We start from the raw sequence: 21,968 nt of genomic DNA, 5'->3' as shown, positions 1-21,968 counted from the left end.
GATTACCTTCTTTCTTTATTTCATAACGCCCGAGATTAAGTTTTTTAGTTACTTTGTAAGGGCCGAAAAATTTTGGACAAAGTTTCATTCCAGTTCCATACTGTGTTCTTTTTATTGTACTGCAAAACTTAAGACTAAATCTTTTAAGGTTTTCAGCTCTAAAACTTTGCCCTTTTTATAAACGGATTGCCCTCATTTTCATGTGACGGACGCGGATTAAAAGATTTGTGGCCAATTGTGTCCTTCTGGAACTTTCCGGGGGCGTGGCTTTTTGCAATGCGTCTTTTCATTAATCTGTGCTTCAGCAGAGAGTTGGGCTCGATAAAAATAGGTTCGCGGTTGACGATAGTTTCGTTGGCCAAGAATGATTTACACAAGCCTTCATCGGTTGTGAACTTTATTACGGCCTTAATTCCCAACATCTGGATGCTCTCGATTTCGCCGGTCTTGGTAAACAATTGCCTAAGGTCAGATTCAGTAGTATCTGACGTCAAGTTTTTCACTAGAATAGCCCTCCCCGAGCTACTGGCATGATAGGGCTTCAGCTTAAGCTCCACATTGTTAACAGTCTTTCCTTGGAGTTGTGCAATAGCCTTTGTAGCTCCTTCAGGTTTCTTGAATGTGACGAAAGCTAAAACTGTCTTGCTGCACACAACGTCAACATAGTTCAATTCGCCACATTTTTTGAATATCTTCTCCAAGGCGTCGCAGCTGTATGACTTGTGCTTGCCTAAATTTTCGAAGACCAGGATAAGTTCATTGGACTTTGACAGCGCCTTGAACGAAACAGGTCGCACCGTAATAAAGCGAGAAAAGAGCTCGGTGCTGTGCAGTTTTAGGACTTTGGGAATATCATCTACTGATTCCAAACGTACAAATGCTCTGGGAATAAGGCGGTTAGCAGTTAAAGTTACATACTCCACGGGAACTACTTTCTCGATAAAGCTCTTGATATCCTCTTTGGTGACATTTGGCCCAAGCAGGGCAACCACTTGCAAAGCGGCTTCTGCTCCAGCCGGCGTATCAAAGGCCACGATGACTGAATTGGATCCCATCTTATTAGTGATACGGTGCACTGCATAGCTCGGTTCGAACTTGGCGAATAAGGTGACCACATCCTTGTGTTTGTATTCATTTGGTAAGTTCGCGGCATAGACGATCCGATTTTTTGGCGTTCCTATGGGAATCCTACCAACGGACACTTTAGGAATTCCGCTCTTTTCTTTTAATCCTTCAGAGTTGGATTCCCCGGGTTTCTTACTTTCCTTGCCTTTCTTGGGAACAGGCTCCTCTACAGGGGTTTCATCATCTTCGTCGGAGTCTTCTTCTTCCCCTGCGTCTGAGGTCTTTGAAACCTCTCCTAGCTCAACCTTCTCGTCATCATCTTCCTCTTCGTCATTATTCTCATCTTCATCTTCCTCAGCCTCATCATCAATTAAATCAGCCGCGTCTTCTGCCTCGGAGTCGCTATCATCCTCAACCTGATCGTCGATCTGCTCCTCAGCGTCGGACTCTTCCTCGCTCGACAGTGGAACTTTCTTCACTGGTTGCTTCCTGGTCCTTTTGGAGGGCGACTGGGTAGCTGCGATCTGTTTCTCCTCTTCCTGTACCTTTAGTTTTTCAATGTCGGACTGGTGAGATAAATTATTTTTATCTAGGACGGAACTTTTCTCGACTATCTCCGTGACACAAATTCCATTAAATGTCGATGCAAAGTCTCTCTTTTTTGCCCTGAACTCGACGCCATTGGAATGAATGTCACTCCTTTAGCTTTTATCTTTTGAGTCCCTTCGCAGCTTTTACTTCCAGTATGTTTGCAAACTCTTTCTTAACGGAAATAGTTTCTTTATTCTTATCTCAATTTTTAGAGATATGTCCTTTCTTGTTGCACTTGTAACATATTACTTCGCCTTTGCAATCCTTAGCAATATGGCCTTCACTGTTACATTTGAAGCATTTCTTTTGAAAATTGCTCTGAGTCGGCTTACCTGTCGATTCCCTGTTCAAATTGTCTTTAGTATTTCCCTTACCCTCTTTTTGTAAGTGCTTAATTCGGCTTTAAGTTCCCTAATGGAATTCGCTCGATCCAACCCTGCCTTGTTGACCTTGCTATCTGGGATGCCATCTATGAAGTACGATACTAGACTTTCCTCATCAAGATTTATCGGTTTGCTGATCTCAATTAAACTATAGAGATACTCGAGGCATACCTCTTTTGGTTGTTTTTGCCTTTTGCGCAAAATCTTGTGTATCTCTGCCGAACATAGCTTTTTACCGAGTTCTTCCTTCAACGCGTTTTTCAGCTCAATCCAACCCCTAACTCCCCTTGTACTTTTAATGTAGAGCTTGGCTGCTCCAATCAGAAGTTGATTAGCATAAATAAATTTATGCAAATTATTAAAAATGATGAAACACTGTCCTGAATATCGCATAGTGTAAATCTCGAGCTACTAGGTTGAACCGCCTCTTGGTAATCATCAGCCTGGCCGTCCTCATCGCCAGCCACATCTAATGCATAATGATCAAACAACCGATCCTGCAATGCTCCTTTTCTGCCAGTTGTATCCAAACCTAGTTTGGATAACTTTGCCCTTAGTAGAGGCACGGTCATAGCGAGGTTCGATCTAGCATCCATAGTAATGAGTTCAAGCCGTTTACAAACAGTGGTACAATTCAATATTTAAATGTTTTGATACAAGAAAGTAAGAATTTAATTGACGTTAAACAACTTCGTGTATTCAAAAAAAATTTAAATCAGATTAAATATATGAAATCGCCTCAGTCGCTCACCACACCCAATTGGATTTGGCTGCCTTCTACGTCTGCTGGAATTTTGCCAATCCAATCCACTCTCCTACTACAGCTCATACTCGCTTGCTCGTCTCGTTGCCACTTCTTGCTCGTCTCTCGCAATTTTTTGGCGGATTGCGTCGTTTGCAAGATCTTTCAGCTCCTCTTTTCGCCACAGGGAATTTTTTGTTGTCGCAAAAATAGTCTGTAGTAGTCTGTGTACACCAATTTGCTGCTTCGACGTTAGTCGATCTTTTTATTTTTTTAGATTTTCCTCGACTTTTATCAGTTCTTAATTCTTTTTTTTCTCAGTCTTCACTTCATTCTTCGTCGCGACAGTTTTCGATGTGTTAACGCACAGTTATTTCTTTGTTCTTTGTTCCATACTGTGTTCTTTTTATGGCAACTAATTCTCCTACGGCATATTCAGTTTCTAACTTCCTTTTTATAAACGGATTGCCCCCATTTTCATGTGACGGACGCTGATTAAAAGGCTTGCGGCCAAATGTGTCCTTCTGGAACTTTCCGGGGGCGTGGCTTTTTGCAGTGCGTCTTTTCATTAATCTGTGCTTCAGCAGAGAGTTGGGCTCGATAAAAATACGTTCGCGGTTGACGATAGTTTCGTTGGCCAAGACTGATTTACACAAGCCTTCATCGGTTGTGATCTTTATTACGGCCTTATTGCCCAACATCTCTCGATTTCGCCGCTCTTGGTAAACAATTGCCTTAAGTCAGCTTCAGAAGTAGCTGACGTCAAGTTTATCACTGGAATGGCTATCCCTGAGCTACTGACATGATAGGGCTTCAGCTTTAGCTCCACATTGTTAACAGTCTTTCCTTGGAGTTCTGCAATAGCCTTTGTAGCTCCTTCAGGTTGCTTGAATGTGACGAATGCAAAAACTGCTCTGCTGCACACAACGTCAACATAGTCCAATTCACCACATTTTTTGGATATCTTCTCCAAGGCATCGCAGCTGTTATACTCGTGCCTGCCTACATTTTCGACGACCAGGGTAAGTTCATTGGACTTTGACAACGCCTTGAACGAAACAGGTCGCACCGTAATCCGTGCTGTGCAGTTTTAGGACTTTGGAAATATCCTCTACTGACTCCAAACCTACAAATGCTCTGGGGATAAGGCGGTTAGCAGTTAAAGTTACATCCTCCACGGGAGCTACTTTCTCGATAAAGCTCTTGATATCCTCTTTGGTGACATCTGGCCCAAACAGGGCAACCACAACTGTGCGTTCATTTAAAGCTTCCTTGTCCTTCGCCTGAGATTCAGTTAAAACATTTTCTCCAAGAGTCAGCGCCTTATGCTTGGCTTGCAAAGCGCCTTCTGCTCCAGCCGGCGAATCAAAGACCACAATGACTGAATTGGGACCCAACTTATTAGTAATACGGTGCACTGCATAAATCGGTCCGAACTTGGCGAATAAGGTGACCACATCCTTGTGTTTGTATTCATTTGGTAAGTTCGCGGCATAGACGATCTGATTTTTTGGCATTCCAATCCAATGGAATCCTACCAATGGACACTTTAGGAATTCCGCTTTTTTCTTTTAATCCTTCAGAGTTGGATTCCCCCCTTTTCTCGCCTTTCTTGGAAACAGGCTCCTCTACAGGGGCTTCATCATCTTCGTCGGAGTCTTCTTCCTCCCCCGCGTCTGAGGTCTTTGAAACCTCTCCTAGCTCCACCTTCTCGTCATCATCTTCCTCTTCGTCACTATTCTCATCTTCATCTTCCTCAGCCTCATCATCAATTAAATCAGCCGATTCTTCTGCCTCGGAGTCGCTATCAACCTCAACCTGATCGTCGATCTGCTCCTCAGCGTCGGACTCTTCTTCGCTCGACGGTGGAACTTTCTTCACTGGTTGCTTCCTGGTCCTTTTGGAGGACGACTGGGTAGCTGCGATCTGTTTCTCCTCTTCCTGTACCTTTAGTTTTTGATTGTCGGCCAGGTGAGATAAATTAATTTTATCTAGGACGGAACTTTTCTCGACTATCTCCGTGACACACATTCCATTAAATGTCAATGCAAAGTCTCTCTTTTTTGCCCTGAACTCGACGCCGTTGGAACTGAACATTACGTCGACTGACTGTAGCACATCGTTTCCCACAACCACCGAGTAGTCGAGTTCGTTCTGTATGGCAACATGGAAAGTTAGCGAGAGGCATACACCATCAACTTCAAGATCGACGTCGAATCATCCGACGGTCACAAGTTCGCCCTTGCCGATACCTCTGAGCTGCTTAACTACTGGCTTTAGCTTCAAGCCGTCAAAACTTCTGAAAATGTCCTCTCTCATCAAACACAAGTCACATCCCGAATCAATCATGGCTATGAATGTCACTCCTTTAGCTTTCATCTTTTTGTAAATGAGTCCCTTCGCAGCTTTTACTTCCTTCTTAAGGGAAATAGTTTATTACTTCGCCAATGCAATCCTTAGCAATATGGCCTTCGCTGTTACACTTGAAGCATTTCCTTTGAAAATTGCTCTGAGTCGGCTTACCTGTCGCTTCCCTGTTCAAATTGTCTTTAGTATTTCCCTTACCCTTCATCTTTTCTTTTGCTTAATTCGGCTTTAAGTTCCCTAATGGAATTCGCTCGATCCAACCCTGCCTTGTTGACCTTGCTATCTGCGATGCCATCTATGAAGTACGATACTAGACTTTCCTCATCAAGATTTATCGGTTTGCTGATCTCAATTAAACTATAGAGATACTCGAGGCATGCCTCTTTTGGTTGTTTTTGCCTTTTGCGCAAAATCTTGTGTATCTCTGCCGAACATAGCTTTTTACCGAATTCTTCCTTCAACGCGTTTTTCAGCTCAATCCAACCCCTAACTCCCCTTGTACTTTTAATGTAGTTGTACTTTTAAATTATCCCAACGCACGGTAACTGCAACGTCATCGAATTCAGACAGCCAGTGATTGACGTCTTCCTGTTCGGAGCCTGAAAATGATGAAACACTGTCCTGAATATCGCGTAGTGTAAATCTCGAGCTACTAGGTTGGACCACCTCTTGGTAATCATCAGCCTCGCCGTCCTCATCGACAGCCACATCTAATGCATAATGATCAAACAACCGATCCTGCAATGCTCCTTTTCTGCCAGTTGTATCCAAACCTAGTTTGGATAACTTTGCCCTTAGTGGAGGCACGGTCATAGCGAGGTTCGTTCTAGCATCCATAGTAATGCGTTCAAGCCGTTTACAAACAGTGGTACAATTCAATATTTAAATGTTTTGATAAAACAAAGTATGAATTTAATTGACGTTAAACAAATTCGTGTATTCAAAAAAAATCAAATCAGATTAAATATATGAAATCGCCTCAGTCGCTGACCACACCCAATTGGATTTGGCTGTCTTCTACGTCTGCTTGAATTTCGCCAATCCAGTCCACTCTGCTACTGCAGCTCGTACTCTTCTATGATGTCGTCACGCTTGCTCGTCTCGTTGCCACTTCTTGCTCGTCTCTCGCAATTTTTTGGCGGATTGCGTCGTTTGCAAGATCTTTCAGCTCCTCTTTTCGCCCACAGGAATTTTTTGTTGTCGCTGCGCAGATTTTGCGTTGCAAGTTTTTTTTTTCGAGTCAATTTTTGGGTACGCTTAGTAAAGTTTTTGCAAAATTTTTGGCACTTTTGTAGTCTGTGTACACCAAGTCGCTGCTTCAACGTTAGTCTATCTTTTTAACTTTTTAGATTTTCGTCGTCTTTATCTGTTCTTGTTTATCAATTACATCCAACGCTTTCAGTTTTTTTTTTTTTCTTTGCTTTTATTTATTGAATCTACTCTTAATTTTGATACTAACAATAAGTTGACGAATCTTAACATTAAAATGTAACTAACAGTATACTAAGACTGCATTCTGGTTGCGCGTCCCTCAGGTCGGTCGCTGGGTGGGTAGGTCATTGCGACGAAGGCGTGATTAAGTCGCGGTGTATGTTTTCGTTGCGAACGTACCACGGTGCGGAACTCTCTGAACAATGTCAATGTTGCTATTGCTGGCGTTCCCCCATAACTGGGAGCCGTACATCCATATAGGTTTTAGTACCGAGTTGCACAGCATGATTTTATATTCAAGGCTAAGAGGTGACCGGGCGTTGATAAGCCAATGAAGGCTGCTGGCTTTTAGCTTTAGGTGTGTTCTTTTGGCTTCAATGTGCCGGCGCCATGTGAGTCTTCTGTCGAGATGTACTCCTAGGTAAGTTACTTCGTTTGCTTGTGGGAGTAGAGTGTTGTTTAACGTAATCGGCGGGCAGTTTTGCCTGTTCAGAGTGAACGTAACGTGTTTGCATTTTAATTCGTTCACTTTAATTCGCCACTCTGATAGCCATTTTTCAACATCGACCATATGACGAGCTAGCTGCGCAGTTGCTTGAATCAGGCATTTAGAACGGCTAAGAATAGCTATGTCATCGGCAAACGTAGATGTTGTCAAACGTGTGCTTTTTGGGATGTCTGCTGTGTAGAGGACATATAGTGTTGGCCCTAGCACGCTACCTTGAGGAATTCCAGCTCCAACAGTGTAATCATCAGATATAGCAGTGTTGCACCTCACAACAAATTTTCTGTCGTGAAGGTAAGACTCTAAAATCTTGTGGGTGCTGTAGAAGAGCATTGTCTTGATCTTGTACATTAGACCTTCTAGCCAAACTCTATCAAATGCTTGAGAGACATCTAAAAATATGGCAGTACAGTACTCTCGTTTTTCGTTGAGGTCGCAGCCCGGGGATTTTTTCGGATTAAGTTGTCTTTTGATGATGTTTACGATTTCGTTTGGGCGAAACTCAATCGGCTCATGTTGAGGCTGGGGCTCATATGATAGAGTCGGCAAAGTAAACGCATTAGTGGCAGGATTTGGTTGGAAAACATTTTTAAGGTGGTTGGCAAACGTGCTGGCTCGGTCTGCGTCACTGCGCGCCCAGCCGCCCGTGGAATTTCTAATAGGCATCACGGTTTCTTTCGGTGAGCTCAGAGTTGGGTGAGCTCTCCATAGTGAGTGTTTTGTACAATTAGTTGACAATTGCTCAATGTAGCGGCGGTGGACATATGTTTCTTCTTGCTGTAGAGCTTGAGCAAGTTGACGTGAGGCATGTTTTAAGCATTGCTTTGCAGATGGCGATCTGTGAATTTGCCATGCTCGACGTAAGCGTCGCTTTTCGAGGACGAGCTGTTCGATTTGTAGATTTGACTTCTTTTGATTCCATTGTGTGTTTATAGTATGAGGTGTTGAAACTCGAGCTGCAGAGACGAGTACAGATTCCAGTGAATTAACAAAACTGTCTACGTTGGCTTCATCGCTGAGGTGAGGACTTAGCTCAATGTGTGAGCTAATATACTTTTTGTACTTAACCCAATTGGTTTTATGTGAGGTCAGTTTTAATGGTTGATCCCATGTTCCTGGATGTCGGAGTAGAGTAAAAAGGACAGGCGAGTGACCAGATGAAAGATCCGAGAGGCATTCGGCGCTTATCATGTTTTTAGGAATATTTTTGGTAATCGCAAAGTCTATTAAATCCGAAAGTTTCTTTGGGTCTGCCGGCCAGTATGTTGGTGTGCCAGAAGAAACATAGTCGAGCTTGTTCTTGGCTTTGATAATTGCATTATAGAGCTGCTTTCCTTTTGGAGTCACGAGACGAGATCCCCAGTGTGTGTGCTTGGCATTGTAGTCTCCTGCTGCTATGAAGTGGTCTCCGAGTGAGTTGAAAAATTGCATAAACTCATCTTCGGCTATTGTGAAGCGTGGGGGGCAGTATACGGCGGCTAGCATTAATTGCTTGTCAGTATTTAGGTGTATATTTATGGATGTGGCCTGTAGGTAGTGTTTAGCAAATTTTGTATGATAATGGTGCTTAATACTGCTCCTGATTAAAATTCCAGTCCCGACGTGTGCTTTACCATCTGGATGGTTTGTTCCATAAAATGAATATCCTCGTAGTTGAAAATTGTATCTGTTTGTAAGATGTGTTTCTGAAAGCAGCATTACGTCGATTTCATTGTCTAGTAGGAATTGCGCTAACTCGAGCTTATGCTGCGAAACGCCGTTAGCGTTCCACGTAGATATTCGTAGGGAAGTCATTATTTGGATTGTTGTGAAACCAGCATTTGTATTAATAGATTTTGGTTTCGCATCAGATAAACTCCGTAAGGCTTTGTTGTAGACTGCATATCATAGCTTCAAAGTTACTTTTTGGCTGCTCTGGCGATTGATGCTGCTGAGCCGTGTTCGGTTCTTGGTATGCTGATTGCGGCAATGAGCTTTTTGAGGCTGGGGTAGACAGTCCTAATTTTAAAGCACTTGCGTATGTAACATTTTTGGCTGAGTTTATGGGTCCAAGTGAGGATCTGGCTGCAGTCGAGAAGAAGACTTCAGGGTTTGACCTGGAGGCTAGCAACTGTTTATGTTGGGTGCGGGCAGTAATTCCCCTCTGGTGGATTTGACTTTTCAGCTCCTTATAAACTGGGCAACCTCTATAGTTAGCAGTGTGATTTCCACCGCAGTTGCCGCACTTTTTTGAGTTGTGGTCATCTTTGCTCGCTGGGCAGTGTGCGGAGTCATGAAGCTCACCACAAACTACACACACAGGGCGCAGTTTACAGTAAGACCTTGTATGGCCAAATTCTTGGCAGTTCGCACATTGTACCGGGCCATTGCGTTTGTGCGGCTCCTCAACCGTAATTCTGCGGTGCAGCAGGAACTGAAGATTGTATATAGGGTGAACTTCGTATTTCTTTAGGGGCTTAATTTCTGGTTCGAGCTCAACCTTAAAGAGTGGCTGCGGCTTTCTATCCCTGTTAAGGATATTGAAGACTGTCTTAGCGCTAAATCCCTTCTCTTGTAGCGCCCTTGTTATCTCTGCAGGCGATACTTCGGACTCTATGCCCTTAAGTACGACTTGCAGGCCCTTGCTGCTTTTTAGCTGATAAGTATAAAAGTTCTTTTTTTTGTCGGTGAGATGTTTTGATAATACTCTGTAATTATCTTCAGACTTCGTTTGAACTTTTGTGTTCTGGATGTTGCCCTTTATGAGTGGTATTATGTGAAAATTGTCCTTGCCAATAAGCTCTATAATTTTGTTGACAAGAACGTTGGAACTTTTTTCTCGTAAGTAAATTGGCGGGGGCTTAGTCTTCACTTCATTTTTCGTCGCGACAGTTTTCGAAACTTGCTCCCTTCTTCGCAATCGACTGACTTCGACTTGAATTAGTACGGCGCAATTTCTATTAGGAAGAGGGTGATGGGTATAGACATTCTTTGATGAAAAGAGACAGTTCTATATGGCGTTTTGGCTGTAGAAAAAAAGCTACGAGGTTGTGGAATTCGGAACAGTGTGTCCCCATATGAAATTAAATAGGCTGCTTAATACCTTTATATACCCATATTCCACAATCGGCTATCCTTAATCTTCATTCGCCCCTGAATGAACCCCATTTTTTCATGTATTCGGCTGCTGTCGTAGTAACGACAGTAATCCCTCCTGATTACCTTGTTTTTTTATTTCATAACGCCCGTGATTAAGTTTTTTAGTTACTTTGTGAGTGCCGAACAATTTTTGGATAAAGTTTCATTCCAGTTCCTTACTGTGTTCTGTTTATGGCAACTAATTCTCCTACGGCATATTCAGTTTCTAACTTCCTTTTTATAAACGGATTGCCCCCATTTTCATGTGACGTACGCTGATTAAAAGGTTTGTGGCCAAATGTGTCCTTCTGGAACTTTCCGGGGGCGTGGCTTTTTGCAATGCGTCTTTTCATTAACCTGTGCTTCAGCAGAGAGTTGGGCTCGATCAAAATAGGTACGCGGTTGACGATAGTTTCGTTGGCCAAGAATGATTTACACAAGCCTTCATCGGTTGTGAACTTTATTACGGCCTTAATTCCCAACATCTGGATGCTCTCGATTTCGCCGGTCTTGGTAAACAATTGCCTAAGGTCAGCTTCAGTAGTATCTGACGTCAAGTTTTTCACTAGAATAGCCCTCCCCGAGCTACTGGCATGATAGGGCTTCAGCTTAAGCTCCACATTGTTAACAGTCTTTCCTTGGAGTTGTGCAATAGCCTTTGTAGCTCCTTCAGGTTTCTTGAATGTGACGAAAGCTAAAACTGTCTTGCTGCACACAACGTCAACATAGTTCAATTCGCCACATTTTTTGAATATCTTCTCCAAGGCGTCGCAGCTGTATGACTTGTGCTTGCCTAAATTTTCGAAGACCAGGATAAGTTCATTGGACTTTGACAGCGCCTTGAACGAAACAGGTCGCACCGTAATAAAGCGAGAAAAGAGCTCGGTGCTGTGCAGTTTTAGGACTTTGGGAATATCATCTACTGATTCCAAACGTACAAATGCTCTGGGAATAAGGCGGTTAGCAGTTAAAGTTACATACTCCACGGGAACTACTTTCTCGATAAAGCTCTTGATATCCTCTTTGGTCCAAGCAGGGCAACCACTTGCAAAGCGGCTTCTGCTCCAGCCGGCGTATCAAAGGCCACGATGACTGAATTGGATCCCATCTTATTAGTGATACGGTGCACTGCATAGATCGGTTCGAACTTGGCGAATAAGGTGACCACATCCTTGTGTTTGTATTCATTTGGTAAGTTCGCGGCATAGACGATCCGATTTTTTGGCGTTCCTATGGGAATCCTACCAACGGACACTTTAGGAATTCCGCTCTTTTCTTTTAATCCTTCAGAGTTGGATTCCCCGGGTTTCTTACTTTCCTTGCCTTTCTTGGGAACAGGCTCCTCTACAGGGGTTTCATCATCTTCGTCGGAGTCTTCTTCTTCCCCTGCGTCTGAGGTCTTTGAAACCTCTCCTAGCTCAACCTTCTCGTCATCATCTTCCTCTTCGTCATTATTCTCATCTTCATCTTCCTCAGCCTCATCATCAATTAAATCAGCCGCGTCTTCTGCCTCGGAGTCGCTATCATCCTCAACCTGATCGTCGATCTGCTCCTCAGCGTCGGACTCTTCCTCGCTCGACAGTGGAACTTTCTTCACTGGTTGCTTCCTGGTCCTTTTGGAGGGCGACTGGGTAGCTGCGATCTGTTTCTCCTTCCTGTACCTTTAGTTTTTCAATGTCGGACTGGTGAGATAAATTATTTTTATCTAGGACGGAACTTTTCTCGACTATCTCCGTGACACAAATTCCATTAAATGTCGATGCAAAGTCTCTCTTTTTTGCCCTGAACTCGACGCCATTGGAATGAATGTCACTCCTTTAGCTTTCATCTTTTGAGTCCCTTCGCAGCTTTTACTTCCAGTATGTTTGCAAACTCTTTCTTAACGGAAATAGTTTCTTTATTCTTATCTCAATTTTTAGAGATATGTCCTTTCTTGTTGCACTTGTAACATATTACTTCGCCTTTGCAATCCTTAGCAATATGGCCTTCACTGTTACATTTGAAGCATTTCTTTTGAAAATTGCTCTGAGTCGGCTTACCTGTCGATTCCCTGTTCAAATTGTCTTTAGTATTTCCCTTACCCTCTTTTTGTAAGTGCTTAATTCGGCTTTAAGTTCCCTAATGGAATTCGCTCGATCCAACCCTGCCTTGTTGACCTTGCTATCTGGGATGCCATCTATGAAGTACGATACTAGACTTTCCTCATCAAGATTTATCGGTTTGCTGATCTCAATTAAACTATAGAGATACTCGAGGCATACCTCTTTTGGTTGTTTTTGCCTTTTGCGCAAAATCTTGTGTATCTCTGCCGAACATAGCTTTTTACCGAGTTCTTCCTTCAACGCGTTTTTCAGCTCAATCCAACCCCTAACTCCCCTTGTACTTTTAATGTAGAGCTTGGCTGCTCCAATCAGAAGTTGATTAGCATAAATAAATTTATGCAAATTATTAAAAATGATGAAACACTGTCCTGAATATCGCATAGTGTAAATCTCGAGCTACTAGGTTGAACCGCCTCTTGGTAATCATCAGCCTGGCCGTCCTCATCGCCAGCCACATCTAATGCATAATGATCAAAAAACCGATCCTGCAAAGCTCCTTTTCTGCCAGTTGTATACAAACCTAGTTTGGATAACTTTGCCCTTAGTAGAGGCACGGTCATAGCGAGGTTCGATCTAGCATCCATAGTAATGAGTTCAAGCCGTTTACAAACAGTGGTACAATTCAATATTTAAATGTTTTGATACAAGAAAGTAAGAATTTAATTGACGTTAAACAACTTCGTGTATTCAAAAAAAATTTAAATCAGATTAAATATATGAAATCGTCTCAGTCGCTCACCACACCCAATTGGATTTGGCTGCCTTCTACGTCTGCTGGAATTTTGCCAATCCAATCCACTCTCCTACTACAGCTCATACTCGCTTGCTCGTCTCGTTGCCACTTCTTGCTCGTCTCTCGAAATTTTTTGGCGGATTGCGTCGTTTGCAAGATCTTTCAGCTCCTCTTTTCGCCACAGGGAATTTTTTGTTGTCGCAAAAATAGTCTGTAGTAGTCTGTGTACACCAATTCGCTGCTTCGACGTTAGTCGATCTTTTTATTTTTTTAGATTTTCCTCGACTTTTATCAGTTCTTAATTCTTTTTTTTCTCAGTCTTCACTTCATTCTTCGTCGCGACAGTTTTCGATGTGTTAACGCACAGTTATTTCTTTGTTCTTTGTTCCATACTGTGTTCTTTTTATGGCAACTAATTCTCCTACGGCATATTCAGTTTCTAACTTCCTTTTTATAAACGGATTGCCCCCATTTTCATGTGACGGAAGCTGATTAAAAGGTTTGCGGCCAAATGTGTCCTTCTGGAACTTTCCGGGAGCGTGGCTTTTTGCAGTGCGTCTTTTCATTAATCTGTGCTTCAGCAGAGAGTTGGGCTCGATAAAAATACGTTCGCGGTTGACGATAGTTTCGTTGGCCAAGACTGATTTACACAAGCCTTCATCGGTTGTGATCTTTTTTACGGCCTTAATGCCCAACAGCTCTCGATTTCGCCGCTCTTGGTAAACAATTGCCTTAAGTCAGCTTCAGTAGTATCTGACGTCAAGTTTATCACTAGAATAGCCCTTCCCGATCTACTGACATGATAGGGCTGCAGCTTTAGCTCCAGATTGTTAACAGTCTTTCCTTGGAGTTCTGCAATAGCCTTTGTAGCTCCTTCAGGTTGCTTGAATGTGACGAACGCAAAAACTGCTCTGCTGCACACAACGTCAACATAGTCCAATTCACCACATTTTTTGGATATCTTCTCCAAGGCATCGCAGCTGTTATACTCGTGCCTGCCTACATTTTCTACGACCAGGGTAAGTTCATTGGACGTTGACAACGCCTTGAACGAAAGAGGTCGCACCGTGCAAGAAAAGAGCTCGGTGCTGTGCAGTTTTAGGACTTTAGGAATATCATCTACTGACTCCAAGCCTACAAATGCTCTGGGGATAAGGCGGTTAGCATTTAAAGTTACATCCTCCACGGGAGCTACTTTCTCGATAAAGCCCTTATATCCTCTTTTGTGCTATTTGGTCCAAGCAGGGCAACCACTTGCAAAGCGGCTTCTGCTCCAGCCGGCGTATCAAAGGCCACGATGACTGAATTGGATCCCATCTTATTAGTGATACGGTGCACTGCATAGATCGGTCCGAACTTGGCGAATAAGGTGACCACATCCTTGTGTTAGTATTCATTTGGTAAGTTCGCGGCATAGACGATCTGATTTTTTGGCGTTCCTATGGAAATCCTACCAACGGACACTTTAGGAATTCCGCTCTTTTCTTTTAATCCTTCAGAGTTGGATTCCCCGGGTTTCTTACTTTTCTTGCCTTTCTTGGAAACAGGCTCCTCTTCAGGGGTTTCATCATCTTCGTCGGAGTCTTCTTCTTCCCCTGCGTCAGAGGTCTTTGAAACCTCTCCTAGCTCAACCTTCTCGTCATCATCTTCCTCTTCGTCACTATTCTCATCTTCATCTTCCTCAGCCTCATCATCAATTAAATCAGCCGCACCTTCTGCCTCGGAGTCGCTATCGTCCTCAACCTGATCGTCGATCTGCTCCTCAGCGTTTGTTTTTATGTATAATCATCTTGTCTGTTGACAATTTTGGACATTTTTTTATTGATAGAGAGCGATCGGATCGGAATAAACGACCTGTGGCAAGCAGATTTGGTCGAAATGGGGGATTATTCAACTTTTAACAAGGGCTATCGAAACTTCTTAAATGTAATTGGGGTAAAGCATTACCAATAAAAAAATATTACAAGACTCACATAAAGATATATGTTGCGAATAAACTACGAAATGGTGATCGCGTTCGTTCCCGCTTACGCTTGCATCCAGTGTAACCCGACTACGGGTTAACTTATATATTCAATACATCTTCACTGCACATTTACTTTTTGTCTCTTTTTATACCCAATACTCGTAGAGTAATAGGGTATACTATATTCGTTGAAATGTCTGTAACAGATGGAAGGAAGCGTTTCCGACCCTTTAAGGTATATATATTCTTGATCAGGATCAATAGCGAAGTCGATTGAGCCATGTCCGTCTGTCCGGCCGTCCGTCCGTCCGTATGAACGCTAAGATCTCAGGAACTATAGCAGATACAAAGTTGAGATTACTCATGAAGATTCTTAAGGTCCCGGGACAGCGCAAGTTTATTTCAGCATCCTGCCAAGCCCACTCTAACGCCCACAAATCGCTAAAAACTAAAATCGCTAAAATCTCGGGAACTATTAGTGGTAGAAAGTTGAAATTCAGTATGTATAAAATTTGGATACCAGCGCATCTTTTAGTGGTACTATTATCTGGCCACACCCACCCATACGCCCACCAAGCTAAAAAGACGGTTTTCGCATTTTCAAGAAAACCTGATATCTCGGTAATTATAAGTGATGGAAAGTTCGTATTAAACTTGTACATTTTTATGATTCCCCAAATGCGAATTGTTTTTTTCCATCTAGCCACGCCCACCCTAACGCCAAAAAATCCTGAAAAACCAAAATCACTGAAACTAAAATCGCTCTCAGGAACTATTAGAGCTACAAAGTTGAAATTCAGTATGTATAATCTTTAGATGCTATCATCATCATGCTATGCATCTTATAGTGGAACTTTTATAGGAAACGCCATCCTAACGCCCACAAAATCCGAAAAACCAAAAATGCAAAATCTCCAGAACTAAAAGAGCTAGAAAGTTAGGCTTAAGAATACGTATTTTAGGATTGCCACTGCAACTCCGCACGAGTTTTTATTCGGCCACGCCCACTCTAACAGCCACAAACCGCGGAAGACTGTGGCGTCTATAATAATATTATGAATGCCTTCGTTTGACCTTGTATAACTTATTTGTGTTAATATCTATCGATTTACCAAAGATTTTTCAAAATGAACATTATTTCGCTACTTATGAAGAAATTTAGGTTATAAGCCCTCACATGGGCAGTGACATCACTATCAGTTACTCGACATGATTTCTCCGACATTAGGTAGCGCTTGGGTAATTTCCACTAGCAAACTGAATATTTTAAAATTGTGTAAAACAGTAACGGGTATCTTATAGTCGCGGCACTTGTATATAGCGTTTCCTCTTGTTTTATACTATTTTAATGTGGGTTCACAAAGTTTAGAAAGCAGCTCAGATAAATTCCCAGATAGTAATAGATGGATCGAAACCAACCGAATTTCAGTTTAGAAGAGATAAGAATTATTTTTCTTCAAGATACCCATTTTTTTTAATAAAAGTAACCAATAGATGCCGAGTTTAAAAATGACCTTGGAATTAATTTAAATTAATATTTTTTTCATTTGTCATAAGAAAAAACTCTGAAATTTGAAACATTGCCATCCCCTTGACTAAAAACTTGAAACTCTGAGAATATTAGAATAAATTCGGCAAGCAGGTGGTAAAGATCACTTTTAAAGCTTAAAGTCTTGGATGTACATTTTGTATTCGGATCGAATTAAATTGATTCTCAATCAGTTTTATGAAGTTCTGTTAAATTCTCACTATCTGAGACTTCTCTTTTTAAATACAAAACTACTTGAGTGTGAAGAAGTTAATATGATAACTTCTATCCGTGTGAAGAAGTTAACATGAAAACTTCTATACGTGGCGTACACCGAGAAACATATATATGGAGTAAGGATTCAGCTTCGGAAGGAATAGACACTTGTGGATGTCATAAAAAATTAAGTTCGAAGGGAAGGCAGCAAACATTACGTTCAATATATTATAATATAGAAAAAGGAATGAGAAGAAAATAAAAATATCCTTATCATAGATTGGGTAGGCAGGAATGATACGTGTTTTCAGACAAATAATAAATGATTTCATCTTTTAATGAAAACTAAAAGCAAGACACAAAAACAAAAACACTGATATAACGAAATAATGAAATAAACACTTTTTTGGTTAAAGTAAATATTTGTATTATTTATTTAAGTTAATATGGTAGCGAAAAATAGAAATATTTTTATATTCGAATTTTAAATATTTTATACTTTGTTTCATTTTTTATACAATGTAAGCAATGTAACAATGATTGGCAAAATTAAATTAATACTCGCTGTTTTCTAAGTCATCATTTGTATACAATGTTTACTTAAATTTCTAAGCGATTGGCAACATTAAATAAATACTCGTCGTTTTCTAAGTCATCGGCTTCTACATTGTCAAAGATGTTGTCGTCGTCTGGAAAAACGATGTCTTCCGGGTCATCTATATTAAGCATTTGAGCATATTGAAAGTGCTCATTCAAAAACTAATTTTCGAAAAATACATTTCATCTCCAAATGGGAAATCTTCCCATTTCATTGATTTTACCTCCTGTCGAATCGTTTTAGTTGATGTTGAATAGGTGGTAATACTTCCCTCAGATTCCTGTCCACGGGGTCCTCTTCGTTTAGAGCCATTATAACGTTTGTCTGCGAAACTTCGAATCGATAAATTCCTTATTCCTATTATTATTTTCCATTCCATTATACTCCTAAGCCCCTTGACAATTTTATTATGGTGTGTCCATGGCCTTATATCAGTTCTTAGTTAGTCTATGTCCCTTAGACAGGCATTTGGGTGGTGTGAAATGAATCTTCCGTTGTCGAGAGTCGACATTTAGATAATACCTAAATCATGGCTTACAATTTGTTCAGCATCACTATATGCTGAATTATCTATTTAATATCAAGACAAGCCGAGATAAGAAGTGCCATTCGCTTCGATTACACTAGACGCCTGTTTGCCTGTACTTTAATTGCTCGAAACCTTCTGTACTGTGGCTTACAATTTGTTCAGCATCACTATATGCTGAATTATCTATTTAATATCAAGACAAGCCGAGATAAGAAGTGCCATTCGCTTCGATTACACTAGACGCCTGTTTGCCTGTACTTTAATTGCTCGAAACCTTCTGTACTTTAGTGTACGGATAAGTAACCCAAATTTATCAAGCCAACTCTGTCTTCATCCCTGTCCTTCTGTCCCTGTCCATACGGTGGCTGGTGCCCCACTGATCAGAAGGGAGCTGACGCATTTGCTATTCATTTGAAAAAATGCATTCACTGGATCTTCGAATGTAGCATAAGTCACAAAAATACCGCTGCACCAATGGAATTTAAAATTGTTCCTAATTTGTTGAATTGTGTGCTGTACGAACTCTTCAGAACTTGATCAGTGGACTGAATACGCGCCAGTCATTGCCTCAAAAGTTAATAATATGACCACGCTTATAATTGTCACTTAAATGGACGCGTTAGACAACGAACAAAATAAATAAAACTGTTTAGTAATACAACATCTATTAACTTGGATTTTTTTAATTCCTTTAAAACGTTTATGAATGTTATTATTATTTTCTATTTTCTGCCCAATACTTATATAATTGTACATTTACCTATCAAAACAGAGTTTTTAATGTCCTAATCGCTTAAACTATTCCTGCAAAATATTGTATGATTAGAATTTCTATTGAAATTCATTATTCCTAAGGGGAAATTAAATAATTTAACAATCAAAATGTAACTATTTTACTTGTTATCGTAAACGTATATCTATTTATAATTTTTGAATTCATAGTCGTCCTGTACTTTTCAAAAATCATATTTTCTTTCAGTCTAACAATTTAACAACAACGACATATTAACATATATTGTTATAAAATCAATATAGGTGATTGCTTAAAACAGTTTCTGGATGTTGAGGGCTAGAATTATAGATTAATCTGCCTTTACTTGAGCCTAAACCTTGTAGAGCAATCGTTACTTTCGCCTGTTTTATCTGCAATTGTGCCACGTTTATTCGATCCTCCTTATTATTATCGGGTTTATTGTGAGAAGCATTTTAACCACAGATTAATAGAAAGTTTTACCTTTACATTCTTTTTTTTTTAAGTTACCAAAGCAAATGGTTTAAAAAATTCATGTATTTATTGCTTAGTAAAATAAATATAAATAAACTAGTGAAATAAACGTGGACCATTGTCTTCAAAGAACGAAAGTCAAACTCAAAAGTTAAATAAAGTAGGTATTTGCGGTATTTTTGCTAGTTGGCTCTGAAAGAGCGTAGTTCTTGTTTTATTCGTCTCATCAGGTCATACCTTTCTGGAAAGCTCATTTCACTCGCTAACACGTGTTTGATTGATTGTCTTTTCTTTTAAGTCGTTCATGAGTTATAGCGTCGCAATCATGGAGCAAAATAAAGAGAAAATACGGCATATTTTACAGTACTACTACGATAAAGGCAAAAATGCATCCGCCAATAAAATTTTTGCAGTTTATAGACCCGATACAGTTTCCATTTCTACCGCACATCGATGGTATCATCGTTTTCGTTCTGATGTAGAGGTGGTCGAAGAGGCGCCACGCTCCGGAAGGCCTGTCGTCGAAAATTGCGATAAAATCGCAGAATCGGTCGAAAAAGACCGACATAGTAGCAGCCGTAGCATCGGTCAAGAACCGGTATAAACCATTTCAAGAAGCTTGGAGTCACTAAGAAGCTCGATGTATGGGTGCCACACGAATTGACGCAAAAAACATCTTTGACTGTATCGACGCATGCGAATCGCTTCTAAATCGCATCAAAACCAACCCGTTTTTAAAGAGTATGGTGACTGGCGATGAAAAGTGGGTAACTTACGCTAACGTAAGGCGCAAACGGTAGTGGTCGAAAAGCGGTGAAGCGGCCCAGACGGTGGCCAAGCCTGGATTGACGGCCAGGAAGGTTCTTCTGTGTGTTTGGTGGGATTGGCACGGAATCCACTATGAGCTGCTCCCCTATGGCCAAAGGCTCAATTCGGACCTGTAATGCCAACAACTGGACCGCTTGAAGACAGCACTCATGCAGAAGATGCCATCTTTGATCAACAGAGGCAGAATTGTCTTCCACCAGGACAACGTCAGTCCACACACATCTTTAGTGGCGCGCCAGAAGCTACGGGAGCTCGGATGGGGGGTTCTTTTGCATCCACTGTATAGTCCGGATCTCGCACCAAGTGATTACTACCTGTTTCTGTCCATGGCGAACGCGCTTGGTAGTCCAAAGTTAGCCACAAGAGAGTCCTGTGAAGATTGGCTCTCCGAGTTTTTTGCCAATAGGGAAGCGAGCTTCTATGAGAGAGGCATTATGAAGTTGGCATATCGTTGGGAACCAGGGACTGTAACGGTTATAATTAAAAAAGCAAAAAATTACAAAATAAAAGTTATTTCTTAATTTTTACGAAAAAAATTGATATTTAATAATTAAAATTAATTTTAATAATAAAAAATTAGTAATAATTATTAAGTATAAATTTTTATATAAAAATTACGCAATAACTTTTATTATATAAATTGAAAAATAAGAATTATTCGATAACTTTTATTTTAAAAATTGAAAATAAAGATTGAATCTATATATCTTTGGATCCGTAGAAGCCAGATCCAATATATATCTATATAAATGATCTACACATCAAAACCTTTCAGATGGTATATATTGATGTGTAGATCATATACGATAACGTAAGACGCAAACAGTCGTGTTCGAAAAGCGTTGAAGCGGCCCAGATGGTGGCCAAGCCTGGCTTGACGGCCAGGAAGGTTCTTCTGTGTGTTTGGTGGGATTGGCAGGGAATAATCCCCTATGGCCAAACGCTTAATTTGGACCTGTACTGCCAACAACTGGACCGCTTGAAGACAGCACTCATGCAGAAGAGGCCATCTTTTATCAACAGAGGCCGAATTGTCTTCCACCAGGACAACGCCAGGCCACACACATCTTTAGTGACGCGCCAGAAGCTCCGGGAGCTCTGATGGGAGGTTATTTTGCATCCACCGTATAATCCGGATCTCGCACCAAGTGATTACCACCTGTTTCTGTCCAAGGCGAACGTGCTTGGTAGTCTGAAGTTGGCCACAAGAGAGTCCTGTGAAAATTGGCTCTCCGAGTTTTTTGCCAATAGGGAAGCGAGCTTCTATGAGTGGGGCATTATGAAGTTGGCATCTCGTTGGGAACTCGTCATCGAACAAAACGGCGCATATTTGACTTGAATCTCATTATTGTAACCAATTTTATGAACAATTGAAAATTCAATATTTAATACCGCAAGACTTTTTTGACAACCTAATATGTTTCAAAGGATATATTATATGTTTAAACACAGTTCGGGATCTTATTTACATAGATATATCACACTATTTTATTTGTAGTATGCACATATTATCGTATCGAATACACACTGTACCAATGCCAACATTTTGTTACTGTGTTTTGCGTTAACACAAATTGGACGACAGAAATACGTTCGGTCCAAACGCGCTACAGAGCCCGTTACCTGGGAAGTTCAAGCGTCAGCACTTTCTCATAGTGCATATGGATCTCTCTCGCACTTTCGCCTTATGTGTGAGCATAAAATATTCTTATATACAGCGCAGCGCGAGCTCTTAGCTTTAAGAAGATATTCATATCAAAACATTCAATAAAATTTGTCACTGGAATAATTCCTTTTTTTTTTTCGCGCGACTCCCGTTGCTTGACGTGCAACCCACCTCCCGCCCAAGCGGGCGGCCTAGAAGGGCCTGACTATCAATTTCACCCTTAAGAAGATTATGTATAAAGACGACCCCAATCGTCCTACGATTAGCGAGGGATGGCAAATTAATTAGTAAGATTCTACTTTTATAAGAGGGAAGGTGTATATTTGCATCCCAGTTGAGACCGTGGAGAGCAAATATTAAAATATTCTTTTGGATG

General features: G+C 41.0%; 2 protein-coding genes and 1 pseudogene across 2 annotated transcripts; all 3 read right to left on the bottom strand.

Moving 5' to 3' along the window:
- Window positions 1-158: 158 nt before the first annotated feature.
- On the bottom strand, window positions 159-5,961 carry LOC108115341 (DNA-binding protein modulo-like). The gene is made up of 5 exons (XM_017226764.2): window positions 5,689-5,961; window positions 4,414-4,935; window positions 3,951-4,283; window positions 3,584-3,829; window positions 159-1,631 (listed from the first exon to the last, which is right to left on the bottom strand). Exons 1-5 carry the CDS (start codon window positions 5,959-5,961, stop codon window positions 159-161), a joined length of 2,847 nt encoding a protein of 948 aa, XP_017082253.2.
- A 4,416-nt stretch (window positions 5,962-10,377) lies between these two features.
- LOC108112985 (DNA-binding protein modulo-like) lies at window positions 10,378-12,863 on the bottom strand. The gene is given in 4 exon segments (XM_041817656.1): window positions 10,378-11,225; window positions 11,228-11,862; window positions 12,344-12,602; window positions 12,668-12,863. Coding segments are annotated over 4 exon segments (1,938 nt in total).
- Window positions 12,864-13,392: 529 nt separating this feature from the next.
- Window positions 13,393-14,806, bottom strand: LOC108104165 (annotated as a pseudogene).
- Window positions 14,807-21,968: the final 7,162 nt, after the last annotated feature.

The sequence above is a fragment of the Drosophila eugracilis genome, unplaced genomic scaffold (assembly GCF_018153835.1).
Source record: "Drosophila eugracilis isolate 14026-0451.02 unplaced genomic scaffold, ASM1815383v1 contig_1807, whole genome shotgun sequence".
Classification (NCBI taxonomy): Eukaryota; Metazoa; Arthropoda; class Insecta; order Diptera; family Drosophilidae; genus Drosophila; species Drosophila eugracilis.
The sequence above is the reverse complement of the archived record's forward strand: the minus strand, read 5'-3'. Positions and strand labels throughout refer to the sequence as shown.